Raw genomic sequence first — 15,492 nt, 5'->3', positions numbered from 1 at the left:
AGACATTAGACAGCAAATTAGAAGAGTAAATTGGAAGGAGGTATTCTCGGGGAAATGTACTGAAGAGAGGTGGCAGTTTTTCAAGGAATGTCTGTCTAGAGTTCTACAGGACAACGTTCCGAGCAGACAGGGAGGTGTTGGTCGGTTAAAGGAACCGTGGTGCACGAAAGCTGTGCGGGACCTAGTCGAGAAGAAAAGGAAAGCGTACAAAAGGCTCAGAGAGCTTGGCGAAGATAGGGATTTAGAAGAGTATACGCCTTGTAGGAAGGGACTAAAGAAGGAAATTAGGAGAGCCAGAAGGGGTCACGAGAAGGCCCTGGCAGGTAGGATTAAGGAGAACCCTAAGGCGTTCTATAAATATGTGAAGAGGAAAAGGATGAGATGTGACGGAATAGGGCCTATAAAAGGTGAAGGCGGGAAAGTCTGTACGGAACCAGTAGAAATGGCAGGGATGCTCAATGAGTATTTTGCCTCGGTTTTCACAGAGGAGAAGGACCTGGGTGGATGTACTGCGGCCGTGCGGTGGACTGAAAGGATTGAGTATATGGACTTTAAGAAAGAGGTTGTGCTGGAATCTTTGAATGGCATCAAGATAGATAAGTCGCCGGGTCCGGATGGGATGTACCCCAGGTTACTGTGGGAGGCGAGGGAAGAGATTGCAGAGCCTCTGGCGATGATCTTTGCGTCGTCGATGGAGACGGGAGAGGTGCCGGAGGATTGGAGGATTGCGGATGTGGTTCCTATTTTCAAGAAGAGGAATAGGGATAGCCCAGGTAATTACCGACCGGTGAGTCTAACCTCAGTGGTTGGTAAATGATGGAGAAGATCCTGAGGGACAGGATATATGAGCATTTAGAGAGGTTTAGTATGCTCAAGAATACTCAGCATGGCTTTGTCAAGGGCAGATCGTGCCTTACGAGCCTGGTGGAGTTCTTCGAAAATGTGACTAAACACATTGACGAAGGGAAGGCGGTAGATGTGGTTTATATGGATTTTAGCAAGGCGTTCGATAAGGTCCCCCATGCAAGGCTTCTAGAAAAAGTGAGAGGGCATGGGATCCAAGGGGCTGCTGCCCGGTGGATCCAGAACTGGCTTGCCCAAAGGAGGCAGAGAGTGGGTATAGATGGGTCTTTTTCTAAATGGAGGTCGGTCACCAGTGGTGTGCCCCAGGGATCTGTTCTGGGACCCTTGCTGTTTGTCATTTTCATAAATTACCTGGATGAGGAAGCGGAGGGATGGGTTGGTAAGTTTGCCAATGACATGAAGGTTGGTGGGGTTGTGGATAGTCTGGAGGGATGTCAGAAGTTACAGAGGGACATAGATAGGATGCAAGACTGGGCGGACAAGTGGCAGATGGACTTCAACCCAGATAAATGCGTCGTGGTCCATTTTGGTAGGTCAAATGGGATGAAGGAGTACAATATAAAGGGAAAGACTCTTAGTACTGTAGAGGATCAGAAGGACCTATAGCGGCACGGTAGCACAGTGGTTAGCACTGCTGCTTCACAGCTCCAGGGTCCCGGGTTCGATTCCCGGCTCGGGTCAATGTCTGTGTGGAGTTTGCACATTCTCCTCGTGTCTGCGTGGGTTTCCTCCGGGTGCTCCGGTTTCCTCCCACAGTCCAAAGATGTGCTGGTTAGGTTGATTGGCCAGGTTAAACGATTGCCCCTTAGAGTCCTGGGATGTGTAGGTTAGAGGGATTAGTGGGTAAAATATGTGGGGGTAGGGCCTGGGTGGGATTGTGGTCGGTGCAGACTCGATGGGCCGAATGGCCTCCTTCTGCACTGTAGGGTTTCTATGATTTCTATGATTCTATGACCTTGGGGTCCGGGTCCATAGGACTCTGAAATCGGCCCCGCAGGTGGAGGAGGTGGTTAAGAAGGCGTGTGGTGTGCTGGCCTTTATCAATCGAGGGATTGAGTTTAGGAATCCGGGGATAATGATGCAGCTATATAAGACCCTCGTCAGACCCCACTTGGGGTACTGTGCTCAGTTCTGGTCGCCTCACTATAGGAAGGATGTGGAAAAGATTGAAAGGGTGCAGAGGAGATTTACAAGGATGTTGCCTGGATTGAGTGGCATGCCTTATGAGGATAGGCTGAGGGAGCTCTGTCTTTTCTCCTTGGAGAGACGAAGGATGAGAGGAGACCTAATAGAGGTGTATAAGATGTTGAGAGGCATAGATCGGGTGGACTCTCAGAGGCTTTTTCCCAGGGTGGAAATGTCTGCTACGAGAGGACACAGGTTTAAGGTGCTGGGGGGTAGGTACAGGGGAGATGTTAGGGGGAAGTTTTTCACAGAGAGGGTGGTGGGCGAGTGGAATCGGCTGCCGTCAGTGGTGGTGGAGGCGAACTCAAGAGGGTCTTTTAAGAGACTCCTGGATGAGTACATGGAGCTTAATAGGATGGAGGGTTATAGGTAGGTCTAGAAGGTAGGGATGTGTTCGGCACAACTTGTGGGCCGAAGGGCCTGTTTGTACTGTAGTTTTTCTATGTTTCTAAAAATGCTATCCCCTGCATCGTGGTCCTGTTGTTTCCCCTCAACAATGGTATACAAGGTGCTAAGTTGATCTAATCAAAAGTGTTCCAAGTTTTTCTCCATCTGTAAGGTTCTCCACTTTCCACATGTGGCAGCCAGCACCCCAGTGTGCACACTAATTGAACATCGTCTTGTTGCTTGTGCAACAGCAAGAAATAATGATTTTAATGTTACCCTGGAAAATTAATTTTAAGGCTGGATGGACGGATCTATTACATCATCCACACCAGTTTTCCCTGCAATCCTAGGGTGTACTTTTATTCTCTGTAGTGTTGTCAGGAAGGTCGTTCGTGAGCCTCCCATTAGAAATAGCTGCTGTGGTGAAGCCTTAGCCCAGAACATTGCATTATGTGAAGCAGATGTTTGCTGCTTTTTTTTTCCAGAAAGTGTTATTAATATTGAATGCATCTTTCAGCATTTGCACTGTTATGTTTATTGGAAAGTGAGGAATCACACCGCATCTGTAAATAACAGAGGGGATGCTTCATGGTGGCTGGCTGCGTATCCGATAATTACTGAAGTTGTAAGTGAGTTATAGTTACCTTGATTAGTGGAGTTGCAAATCATCACATGGGGAGGTATTAAAGTGCAATCAGGTTGTACAACACTACAAACACAAAATTAAGGTTGTAATTAAAATAATGTTTTCTTGTGACATCCTGCTGTGCACAGCATTGCTGTAGTTGAAATCTGTACTGAACAACTGGATATGAAACATGCAAATCATGAGCAGTGCCGACATGACGCACATGCATTTTAACAACAGTGAAAAGTCAGGAATGAAGAAAGGACTAAAGCTGAACCCTCTAGTGTTCTAATTCACAGAATCCCCGCAGTGGAGGAGGAGGCCATTCGGCCCATTGAGATTGCACCGACAACAATCCCATCCCGGCACTATCTCCGTAACCCCACATATTTACCCTGCTAATCCCCCTGACACTAAGGGGCAATTTAGCATAGCCAACCAACCGAACCTGCACATCTTTGGAGTGTGGGAGGAAACTGGAGCAGCCGGAGGAAACCCAGACAAGGGGAGAACGTGCAAACTCCACACAGACAGTGACCCGAGGCCGGAATTGAACCCGGGTCTCTGGCGCTGTGAGGCAGCAATGCTTGCCACTGTCTCTCATCCAATTACATTTGGAATGCTCTGAAATCTCTACTCCCCACCTCAGACAATTTATCCCAAGTGTTTTATCACACTTCTTGTGAAAACATTTCTTCTTTGATTTGATTTATTATCGTCACATGTATTAATGTACAGTGAAAAGTATTGTTTCTTGCTCGCTATACAGACAAAGCATACTGTTCATAGAGAAGGAAACGAGAGAGTGCAGAATGTAGTGTTACAGTCATAGCTAGGGTGTAGAGAAAGATCAACTTAGTGCGAGGTAGGTCCATTCAAAAGTCTGAAGGCAGCAGGGAAGAAGCTGTTCTTGAGTCGGTTGGTACGTGATCTCAGAGTTTTTCATCTTTTTCCCAAAGGAAGAAGGTGGAAAAGAGAATGTCCGGGGTGCGTGGGGTCCTTAATTATGTTGGCTGCTTTGCTGAGGCAGCAGGAAGTGTAGACAATCAATGGATGGGAGGCTGGTTTGCGTGATGGATAGGGCTACATTCACGACCTTTTGCAGTTTCTTGCGGTCTTGGGCAGAGCAGGAGCCATACCAAGCTGTGATACAACCAGAAAGAATACTTTCTATGGTGCATCTGTAAAAGTTGGTGAGAGTCGTAGCTGACATGCCAAATTTCCTTAGTCTTCTGAGAAAGTAGAGGCGTTGGTGTGCTTTCTTAACTACAGTGTCGGCATGGGGGGACCAGGACAGGCTGTTGGTGATCTGGACACCTAAAAACCTGAAGCTCTCGACCCTTTCCACTTCGTCCCCGTTGATGTAGACAGGGGCATGTTCTCCTTTACGCTTCCTGAAGTTCATGACAATCTCCTTCGTTTTGTTGACATTGAGGGAGAGATTATTATTGCTGCACCGGTTCACCAGATTCTCTATCTCATTCCTGTACTCTGTCTCGTCATTGTTTGAGATCTGACCCACTACAGTGGTGTCGTCAGCAAACTTGAAAATTGAGTTGGAGAGGAATTTGGCCACACAGTCATAGGTGTATAAGAAGTATAATAGGGGGCTGAGAACACAGGCTTGTGGGGCACCGGTGTTGAGGATGATCGTGGAGAAGGTGTTATTGCCTATCCTTACAGATTGTGGTCTGTGAGTTAGGAAGTTCAGGACCCAGTCACGAGGAAGGGGCCCAGGCCACGGAGTTTGGAGATGGGTTTCGTGGGAATAATGGTGTTGAAGGCTGAGCTGTAGTCAATAAATAGGAGTCTGACATTGGTGTCCTTGTTATCGAGGTGTTCCAGGGTTGAGTGCAGGGCCAGTCTGATGACTACTTAAACTTATTTTTTACTCATTTACTCTTGGAGCTACCAATCCTACTACCTCCCCCCAATTTTAAAATCGGCCTACTCTTACTCCTTATGTTCTTATACTGGATTTGCCATGTGTGAGCCATTTACTGTTTCTCTACTTCAATAAACTTTCACCCTTTGCATCTCTCTAGGATGTAGGGATTGAGTTTTTTAACCCTTTCTCAGTTACACTTGCAGTCATTTTTATTGTCTTCCTTTCATCTCCTCCCATGGTTGTATATCTCTTTCATAGACACCAGTATTTTACTCAGTACTCCAAGAGAGTGCATTTTGCAAGTTTGATTGTGAGATTGGCCTCTTCTACCCATCCTTGGGAAGCATCACCTCGGTTCAGTCCATCCAATCCCACAGCAGGACCTCCAGCTAAGTGAGCGACCCAGTTGGCTGACTTCCCAGCTCTCCTTTCCATTCCTGTTCTTGCTGAATCCACAGGAATCAACATACAGTACAACAAATCTGACCCCGACCTGGGTCCCTTTAACTAGAAATCCTTCATTGGCTTTCTCTGGTTGAAAAACTCAGAAGCAGCATAGTAATGGCCTGGCATAAGAGACCAGAATATAAGATCCTGAGGGAACTTGATAGAGTGGATTCTGAGAGGATGTTTCCCCTTGGCCAAGGGGGACACAGTTTAAAAATTATGGCTCTTCCATTTAAGATTGAGATGGGGAGAATCTTTACTCAGAGTCTGTGAAATTATCTTCTCCCGAGAGCAATGGAAGCTGGGTCATTGAACATATTCAAGATTGACTTAGATTTTTTATTGACCAGGAAAGTGGAGTTAAGGCGACATCAGATCAGCCATGATCTTATCAAATGGTGAAGGAGGCTTGAGGGGTCGAAAGGCCCATTGCTGCTCCTAATTCTTGTGCTCAGCGCGCAGAGAGTTGTTGGACTGGAGAAGATAGGGAGGGGTAAGGACATGGAGGGATTTGAAAACAAAGGTGAGAATTTATAAATTGAGGCATTGCCAGGTCAGGAACCAAAGTAAGTCAGTAAGTACAGGAGTGATGAGTGAATGGGACTTGATGTGAGTTAGGACACAAGTTATTCCGCCTGCGATGCTCCTTAAAACCCATCTATTTGACCAAAGCTTTTTGTCACCAGTTCTAATACCTCCTTCAATGACTCAGTGTTCACCTTTTCCTAATGCTGCTGGGAAACACTTTTTAGGGCAGCATTTCTGCATTTTAAATATATACATTTATAGCACTATATAAATTCAAGTTGTTGAATGAGATAATGTATATAACATAAAGTTCATACGCTTGGGACACTTTAGCAGCATTTACTGAATTGCGATCAGCAGTGAAAACTTACGAGTACAACTGTTATGCCCCAAGTGCCACTCCAGGTGAGGTTCATTAACTGAGGAGAATGTTTTTCTGTACCAGGAATGCTATTATTGTGTGACTTGTAAGACTGCTGTAGCTTTTTATCCCCTTGTACTTGAGATGCTGCCTCAGTCAATGTTCATGGCAGGGATTGAGCTTTTCTTATTTTGGTGATACCCTGTGGCTGTGCTTTTATCCCTTTATGAGGGTTCCCTTTTTCTTTCCATTTATGTCAGTGGGCTTGCTCGCAATCGTTTTACATTATTACAAAGCAATTTTCAGCATCTTTTGAAAAATAAGTTCCATTTGCTCTTTTTAAATTTTCTGTTCCCCAGGATAGCAGTAAGTGCAGTTGAGGAGGTGGGCTTACCTGCTCATGGTCCTGAACTCCCAGAGCTCCAAACCGGCTGCCGGTGTATGGTCATGGAATGTCAATTGGGTTGATATTTCCACTCCCCCCCCCCCTTCAACCCAAGCCTCCCCACAAAATTGCAGCGGATATTGGGTGGAATTTTACCACTTCCCCACCCCGTCGATCGGCGTGGCGAGCTGGGAAAATAGCGTGAGCCTACAATTCCGATTCGCACCAAGCATGAAAGGGATTGCTATCTTCCCAGCCCCTTTTTAATGGTGAGAACCGCTTCGTGAAGCTGATTAGTGTCAGATTGACTGGACTTTGCCCCCCCCCTTCCTGGATGCACACACACACACCCCCCCCCCCCCCCCCCCCCAGCGAAACGTCACACCAGCACTGATCTCCACTAGCAGAGACATTTTGGATGAAATTGCTTGTATTATTAGAGGCCCAAACTAATCATACACAACTAAGTATAGAAATCAATCAATGGTATATTATTGTTCAATGGCACTTGGTCAATTATTGTCACATTTGCTGTGCAGTTACCTGAAGGATGTTATCACCCTTGAAAGGGTGTGCTGTCAAGCAATGGAAATGTCTCGAGAATTTATGTGATAATTTATGTGATGACATTCGGATAAAAATGTTGGGTTTGTTTTCTTTGGAAAAGGGGTTACTCAAAGGTCAGTTTGAAGGGAGTTCACAGAATTATTCAGGCAGTTTATTCAGCATAATAATGATTCCACTGACAGGCAGCATATTTTTTAAATTACAAACTGGGGAATAATAAGGGATATCAGTGGAACCTTGAAACTTAAAGGGAAGGCTATTCAAACTGAAAGTATCAGTGGGTTTACAAAATAATTAGATACGTCTCCGGAGAAGGATTTGAAAAATATGGTAAGGAGACAGGTAGTTCCTTTGGACTTGGTAGATTTTCACTTTTCTCCAAAATTCTTGGAGGAATGTTCAATATTTTTATGTTTTAAAATATCACTACAGATGAATCAATATATAATTCCTAGTTCCGTACATGGTAGTTTCTTTATCAGTTCTATAGCTGTGTACTGATGAACATGACTTTTGAAATGCTGCAATTGCGGAGTTCAGTTGCGTACCACTATATTAATGTGCCCCGAGCCTGGAGTTTCCACAAGAGCTCTTCGCCCGCTGTAACTCCAGTTGAAGATCATTGATTACTTGTGTGAGGGGACAAAGACCTCACTCTGTATATTTTTTTATAAAACAGATATCCTCATGACTATTTCTAAAATTTTAAAAACTGGACAAAGACATTTTAAAATGGCTGAAACTGTCTGTTGGGACCCTTGGAGAAAAGGAGCTACCTTTAGCTCAGCAGCATTGATGAATCTTGCACCTGAAGAGACACTAACGACCCCCCTCCCCCAAATTCAAAGAGAGCTATACCAAGGCCATCTGCATTTCATAACCTAGGTTGCCCAACAGGAGTCTGCTCATCTGTTAGAACAAAGGACTCCATTACCTTCCTTTCAGTTCTTAATAGTTGGAACATTTAACCATCTTGGGGACCCAGACAAGGAATACACATCAAAGAAAATGTGATGAGGTGGGAGTCATGTGACATGGACCTCTAGCTTGTGGAGCCAGTTATACTGCAAACTCAATCTGCACTTTTACCATCTAACCATCAGCATCACAGAAAATGTCCTCTGCCCAGATTGAATACCTATTTCTGCTGTAAATTCTGTGCCATTGCCTATAAGACTGATTCATCTCTGCATGCCTATCTCATCATGTGAAGTCAACTCTACTGGAACATTTAACTATACAGCATCAGTTTGCAGCATACCAACCTCTGTGAAGGAATACCTCATTGGACTTTGACTCTGGATCCAAGTGAAACATTATTTCTTTTCTCCACATTATAAATCTTTCTTTTCTCTGGTCCTCTTTTGCTGTATGATTGCAAAGGAGGCAATGTTGCTACCCTACTCTGTTTTTGAGTGTGCTCAACTCAACTAACCCTTTAAATTCATGCTATCTTGCTGTGGGATTTTTCATGGAAAATTGGATCTCACCAAAAGCGAGGGGTTGGAAAAACGTCACCGCTTATAAAGAAGGAAGCAAATCAAAACGATCTTTCTTTTCTCGAACGGGTGGTGAATGGAGAAATTAGTATAGTTTAAATTAACCCCCTCCTGTCCGTAACAGCATTAATAGTGAAAAACAACTGGTAACACCATTTCCTTAATGTATTCAATGAAGCAATGACTGGAGGACAGGATAACCTAGCAGAAATTCAGGTCAACTCAATAAAAGCAGCTGAGTTCACCTTACAATGACTTAAATAAACTGCACATTCAGTGGGGAGCAAAAGGAGCAGACATTAAGACATCCTCCATAAGAAAGGGAGGATAAATGGCAGATGCATGGGTCCAAGGACACACTTTGTGTTTTTTTTCAGTAAAAAAGCTATAAATATTGTAATGAATATTCACTCTGCTTGGGTAAAATTCCATTTAAGTGTGAGTGCCAAATGACAAAGTATAGAACAGTCAGTGAATTGTCAGTCAGTCATTGTTCCTGTAATTTGCTTAGTGAGAAATATTAAGAGTAAATTTTCAACTTCAACCCTTCCACTGTACAGCTTTGCAAAATGGGACATCATGTCAGGAATTTTAGCACATGCTGACTCACAATTTTAAAATGACCAGACAGAAAATTGTGATATGTGCGCCAGAGTGCAAAACATTGCAATGGGAGAGCTAAAGACAAAACCATTGTTTTCCTAATTCTGTGCATCTTCCCTCCCAATGGATATTTAATATCCTCCGTCTACAAAGTATTCCAAAAACATCCAGCCTCTGTTTCTGTCGGGGTGAACATTCACAAGGTAAGGGGAGTGGTTTTCCCATTTCACTGCTGGACGAGCTCCAGAAACTCCAGGAAAATGATGTAAACTCCTGTGGACATTCAGGTCCAGTGCATTTTCAGCAGGACCCAGCTCTGAAACCCACAACTGGGCATTGACATTAATACATTTTCCCATCTCATGATTCATTGGGCCAAACTAGGGAATGTCGTGGTATATGCCATTAGTGTTATACCTTTCCTGCACACTTCAAACTTTACCCAGTAGATTACTGGAAGTGCTAAGGCAATGGGATATGTGAGATCTTAGTGAATGGCAGGAGCAAAAGTGTATCTCCATAATGTGATTTAACAATTGAAAAAGCAACAGAGGTATGATGGAGGAGGGTGAATTTGATTCAAATCAGGTACAGAAAAAAAGAGAAAGAAAGATTGGAAGAAAAGGAACAGAATAAAAAAATAAGAAAACTGTAAACAAAATTTTTAAGATCTCTAACAACTATTTACTACATGTAGGCATGAGACTTAACAGTTAAATTGTTCGCTTTCTAGACCAGAGAGATTGACTGGTATTGAAAGGATACTTAATTATGAGTCCTGACTTTGTGTTACAAGTTTAATAGGTGATTAATATGCAAATTCAGCAACAACTTAAAGGGTGAAGTGTCCTCTGCACGAGGGCAACAGCAGAGTGGCATAAGTTGACCATCAGGTTCTGACAATACTTCCACAACCGCTACAGCATTTTAAAAAAATCATTTTCTACACTGTTTCTCGCTCTCTCAAACATACAGCTCTTTGTACAAGCTAGCAGTAATTGTGGATTCTATATTTGCAGGAAGTTCTCAGAGGAAGGGGAGATGGACAAAGTAACAGCAGCTATGGTCCTAACTAGCCTATCCACCAGTCCACTGGTCCGCAGCCCTCCCTCTGCCGTCCGTGTAGCAGGTAAGTTGTTAAGTTTGGTGACATGAATTCATTTATCATAGGACCACTTCAGTAAAATCAAACTTTAATTTGTGAGTTCTAAATGAATGTCTAAAATAACAGTTTTTGCATTGCACACAAAATTCGAAGAGATACGGGATGAATTTTGCAAGGCTCTGCTTCCTGTGTAGATCAAAGAATTGGGCATGGGTGTCCAAGACTTGCAAAGCCCTCAATTTTCCAGTGATTAATATTAATGAACGGGAAATTTGGTACACTAATGACCATAGCTAAGTGTCTAGATATCTTCTCCTTTCATCCAAGTGAGATTTTCATTATGTATCGTCAACATGGTTTTGTGAGAGGGAGGTCATGCCTCACTAACCTGGTGGTGTTTTTTGAAGAAGTGACCAAAATGGTTGACGAAGGAAGGGCCGTGGATGTTGTCTATATGGACTTTAGTAAAGCGTTTGACAAAGTCCCTCATGGTAGGCTAGTGAAAAAGGTTGAATCCCATGGGATAAAGGGGGAGGTGGCTAGATGGGTGGAGAACTGGCTTGGTCATAGAAGACAGAGGGTGGTAGTGGAAGGGTCTTTTTCCGGCTGGAGGCCTGTGACTAGTGGTGTACCACAGGGCTCTGTATTGGGACCTCTGCTGTTTGTGATTTATATAAATGATCTGGAAGAAGGAGTAACTGGGGTGATCAGTAAGTTTGCGGACAACACAAAACTGGCAGGACTTGCAGATAGTGAGGAACATTGTCAGAGGCTACAGAAGGATATAGATAGGCTGGAAATTTGGGCAAGGAAATGGCAGATGGAGTTCAATCCTGATAAATGCGAAGTGATGCATTTTGGTGGGAATAATGTAGGGAGGAGCTACACGATAAATGGAAGAACCATAAAGGGTGTAGAGACGCAGAGGGACCTGGGTGTGCAAGTCCACAGATCTTTGAAGGTGACGTTACAGGTGGAGAAGGTGGTGAAGAAGGCATATGGCATGCTTGCCTTTATAGGATGGGGCATAGAGTATAAAAGTTGGGGTCTGATGTTGCAGATGTATAGAACGTTGGTTCGGCCGCATTTGGAATACTGCGTCCAGTTCTGGTCGCCACACTACCAGAAGGACGTGGAGGCTTTGGAGAGAGTACAGAGGAGGTTTACCAGGATGTTGCCTGGTATGGAGGGGCTTGGTTATGAGGAGAGATTGGGGAAACTGGGGTTGTTCTCCTTGGAAAGACGGAGGATGAGGGGAGACTTAATAGAGGTGTATAAAATTATGAAAGGCATAGATAGGGTGAACGGTGGGAAGCTTTTCCCCGGGTCGGTGGTGACGTTCACGAGGGGTCATAGGTTCAAGGTGAAGGGGGGGAGGTTTAACACAGATATCAGAAGGACATATTTCACACAGAGGGTCGTGGGGGCCTGGAATGTGTTGCCGGGCAAGGTGGTGGAGGCGGACACACTGGGAACGTTTAAGACTTATCTAGACAGCTATATGAACGGAGTGGGAATGGAGGGATACAAAAGAGTGGTCTAGTTTGGACCAGGGAGCGGCGCGGGCTAATTGTTCCTTGTTTCTCGTTTCAAGGCTTCATTCTATGATCATCTTGCTGGTGCCAGTACAGAGCGAGACTGCGGATAGTTGGGAACCTGTCTCGGGGGCAGGGAATTCATATGGTGTTCGTGGAGGTGGAAATGACTAGGGTTGGGAAGCATTTTCCGATCAGGGCCATTGTGATCTCCTGGACTCGTTTCGATCGCCTCAGGGGGTCGGAGAGGAATTTCCCAGATTTTATTTTCCCCATATTGGCCCTGGGGTTTTTCACTCTGGGTTTTCGCCTCTCCCTGGAGATCACATGGTCTGGAATGGGGGGGTGGGGGTGAGTTAATAGGTTGTAATGAACAAAGCATCGTAGCTGTGAGGGACAGCTCGGTGGATAGGATATTGGTATGTTGATAGGCTGGAAAATTGGGCGGGGATCCTAGATTCAGGATTCAATCCTGGACCGGGGAGCGGCGCGGGCTTGGAGGGCCGAAGGGCCTGTTCCTGTGCTGTATTGTTCTTTGTTGTTCTCTCTTTGTTGATTGAGCACCCACTCATGGAATTATCTAATTTTATACCAGAGACAAGTCTGCTCATCATGGTTGTACTAACTTTAGAAGTTATCTACTTAACCCCATTTCCTGGCGTCAAGAAAACAGAAGCGGTTTTAAGGGATCTATACCTGTATTGTTAAATATTAGAAATAAGGAATAGATTGAAGTGGGTTTAATTTAGTTAGTTTAATGCTAGACAACGGTGTTTTTATGTGCGGGGGTTTTGATCAGTTCAAGCTGTGCTTCTGTTATGCTTAGAGAGGGCTATGTTGTGAAAATTAAACAAGTTGAGAGAAGTAAAATGTTGTTGCTTAGCAACCAGGAGCACATTTAGGGTAGGAAGGCTTTTTTTAAAGTCTTTTTAACTGATTTCATAGCAATTGGCTTTCTTTCTCAGCTTTGCTTGAAGAAAAACCTTACCATGGAGCAATGGTTAAGAAAACAGGGGCAGGCAACTTAAAGAACAGCTAGTTAGAACAACTAGAGAAATGAAGAGAAGTTTCCAAGAGATCTGGGATTAACGGAATAGAGGAAACAGGTACTAGAACAGAGTACTGTTCAGTAAAGGCAGATAGAGCTGAGAAGAACAAAGAAAATTACAGCACAGGAACAGGTCCTTTGGCCCTCGAAGCCTGCACTGACCATGCTGCCTGACTTAACTAAAACCCCCTACCCTTTCGGGGATCATATCCCTCTATTCCCATCCTATTCATGTACTTGTCAAGACGCCCCTTAAAAGTCACTACCGTATCCGCTTCCACTACCTCCCCCGGCAAAGAGTTCCAGGCACTCACTGCCCTCTGTGTAAAAAATCTGCCTCGTACATCTCCTCCTTTAAACCTTGCCCATCGCACCTTAAACCTATGCCCCAAGAAGTTGGCTAGTGAGAAGCCTGAAAGATACCTGAAGTAATTTTAAGGTTTGTGAGATTTTACTGCAGCCCATGGAATGAGAGTTGAAATAATCGTGGAAATCCGTGGCTGGCAATTGGAGTTTGTGTAAAAGCATTCAAGACAAAGGAAATATGAAAGGAGAGACAGAAAACCTGGTCCTGGATTCCTTGTTAAAAGTGGAGCAGAAGTTTTGTTTGAAAGCATAGTTGGAAAACCAATGGATTCTTAATGCAAACAACTGATGGAATGCATTGTTTGAAAGAAGATTTTAAACCCTGTCTTTTTGGGAGTGGTGTTTAAAAACACTCATGACAATCATCTGAGGGGGATTGCGAGAAGAAATTCACAAAGGATCACTTGAGTGGCATCAGCTATTTCGTTCAGAGTGGGGTGTTATCTTTGAAAACTAATAAATTTGTGAAACTAAGGGGGAATAAAGGAGTATTATATTATAAACAAACTTTTCATGTTAGAATCCCTACAGTATAGAAGGAGGCCATTTGGCCCATTGAGCTTGCACCGACAACAATTCCACCCTATCCCCATAACCCACATATTTACCCTGCTAATTCCCCCTGAAACTAGGGTCAATTTAGCATGGCCAATCAATCTATCCTACACATCTTTGGACTGTGGGAGGAAACCAGAGCATCCAGAGGAAACCCATGCAGACACAGGGAGAATGTGCAAACTCCACACGGATTGTGTCCCAAGCCAGGAATCGAACCCGGATCCCTGACGCTGTGAGGCAGCAGTGCTAACCACTGTACCACCATGCCACCCGTGTTTAATAAATGCCTTTTTTCTTGTCAGAAACTAATTAGAAGTCCTGTGAATCTGTTCCTCCACGTTTTCTAAATAAAAGTAAAAGTTACCATCTTTTGACTCAAGGTTCCATTCTGGGATTTTCCTGTCCTGTTATAACATCAACTGGGATCATAACACCTGGGCATTCCTGCTTCTGTGTCTATGGAATGTGATTGATGCTGCCAAAGTTGCATGAATTACTCATTGCTTGTTGTCCTGAGGCAGTGGTGGTGAGCTTTCTTTTGGAACTTTTGTATTCCAAATGCTGCTAGCGCTCCCACACCTTCATTAGCTTGGATAATCCACAATTTTGATCCTGCTACAAAGAAGGAGCAGTTTGTAAATCATTGTCAAGGAATAGGGGAATTTGCAGGTAACCGTGTTCATGAAACAATGCTGGTTTTGCTCTTTTCATTGGTAGAGTCTTGGTTGAGCAGCGAGAATGCACTATCAATATAACCTTAACATAGAAACATAGAAACCCTACAGTGCAGAAAGAGGCCATTTGGCCCATCGAGTCTGCACCGATCACAATCCCACCCAGGCCGTACCCCTATATCCCTACATATTTCCCTGTTAATCCCTCTAACCTACGCATCTCAGGACACTAAGGGGCATTTTTTAGCATGGCCAATCAACCTAACCCGCACATATTTGGACTGTGGGAGGAAACAGGAGCACCCGGAGGAAACCCACGCAGACACTAGGAGAATGTGCAAACTCCACACAGACAGCGACCCAAGCCGGGAATCGAACCCAGGTCCCTGGAGCTGTGAAGCAGCAGTGCTAACCACTGTGCTACCGTGCCGCCCTATAACCTTGTTAAGTTGCTGCAGTGTGTCATGTAAAAAGGGCAGGGTCACAATGTGCTGGTAGTGGAGTGGATGGATATTGTGTTTGTGGGTATTGGGTAGATTGTTATGTGGTTTGATCCAGGCCAGCAGTGGATATTCTGCCTCATTCCTGACTTGTGCCTTGTTGATGTTGAAGAGGCATTAAAGGATCAGCAAACAAGCCACTCATTGCCTCTGCCCTGTTCTTGCAGTCACAGCACTGATATGGCTGGGCACTGGTGGCTCGTCCAAGATATTGAGGGTGAGAATCTTTGAAGATCAGAGGAGATGACTTTTACATATTGTTGTTGGTTATTGCTTGTTTTTCTGTAGCTCAGACATTGTTTATATTTGTCACTCCAGACCTGGATTCTGTCCAGGCACTGCTACATAGAATCATAGGATCCCT

At 44.3% G+C, this 15,492-nt stretch overlaps 1 protein-coding gene across 2 annotated transcripts in view; it reads left to right on the top strand.

The window, feature by feature from the left end:
* The window catches only part of znf704 (zinc finger protein 704), a 204,543-nt gene that overhangs the window by 132,640 nt on the left and 56,411 nt on the right, over nt 1–15,492 (top strand). For both annotated transcript variants that reach the window (XM_078216422.1, XM_078216421.1), the window contains exon 3: nt 10,362–10,471. In XM_078216422.1, coding sequence (XP_078072548.1) covers nt 10,362–10,471 — 110 coding nt within the window. The remainder of the gene's footprint in view (nt 1–10,361; nt 10,472–15,492) is intronic.

Source organism: Mustelus asterias, chromosome 7 (assembly GCF_964213995.1).
Source record: "Mustelus asterias chromosome 7, sMusAst1.hap1.1, whole genome shotgun sequence".
Lineage (NCBI taxonomy): Eukaryota > Metazoa > Chordata > Chondrichthyes > Carcharhiniformes > Triakidae > Mustelus > Mustelus asterias.
The sequence above is the reverse complement of the archived record's forward strand: the minus strand, read 5'-3'. Positions and strand labels throughout refer to the sequence as shown.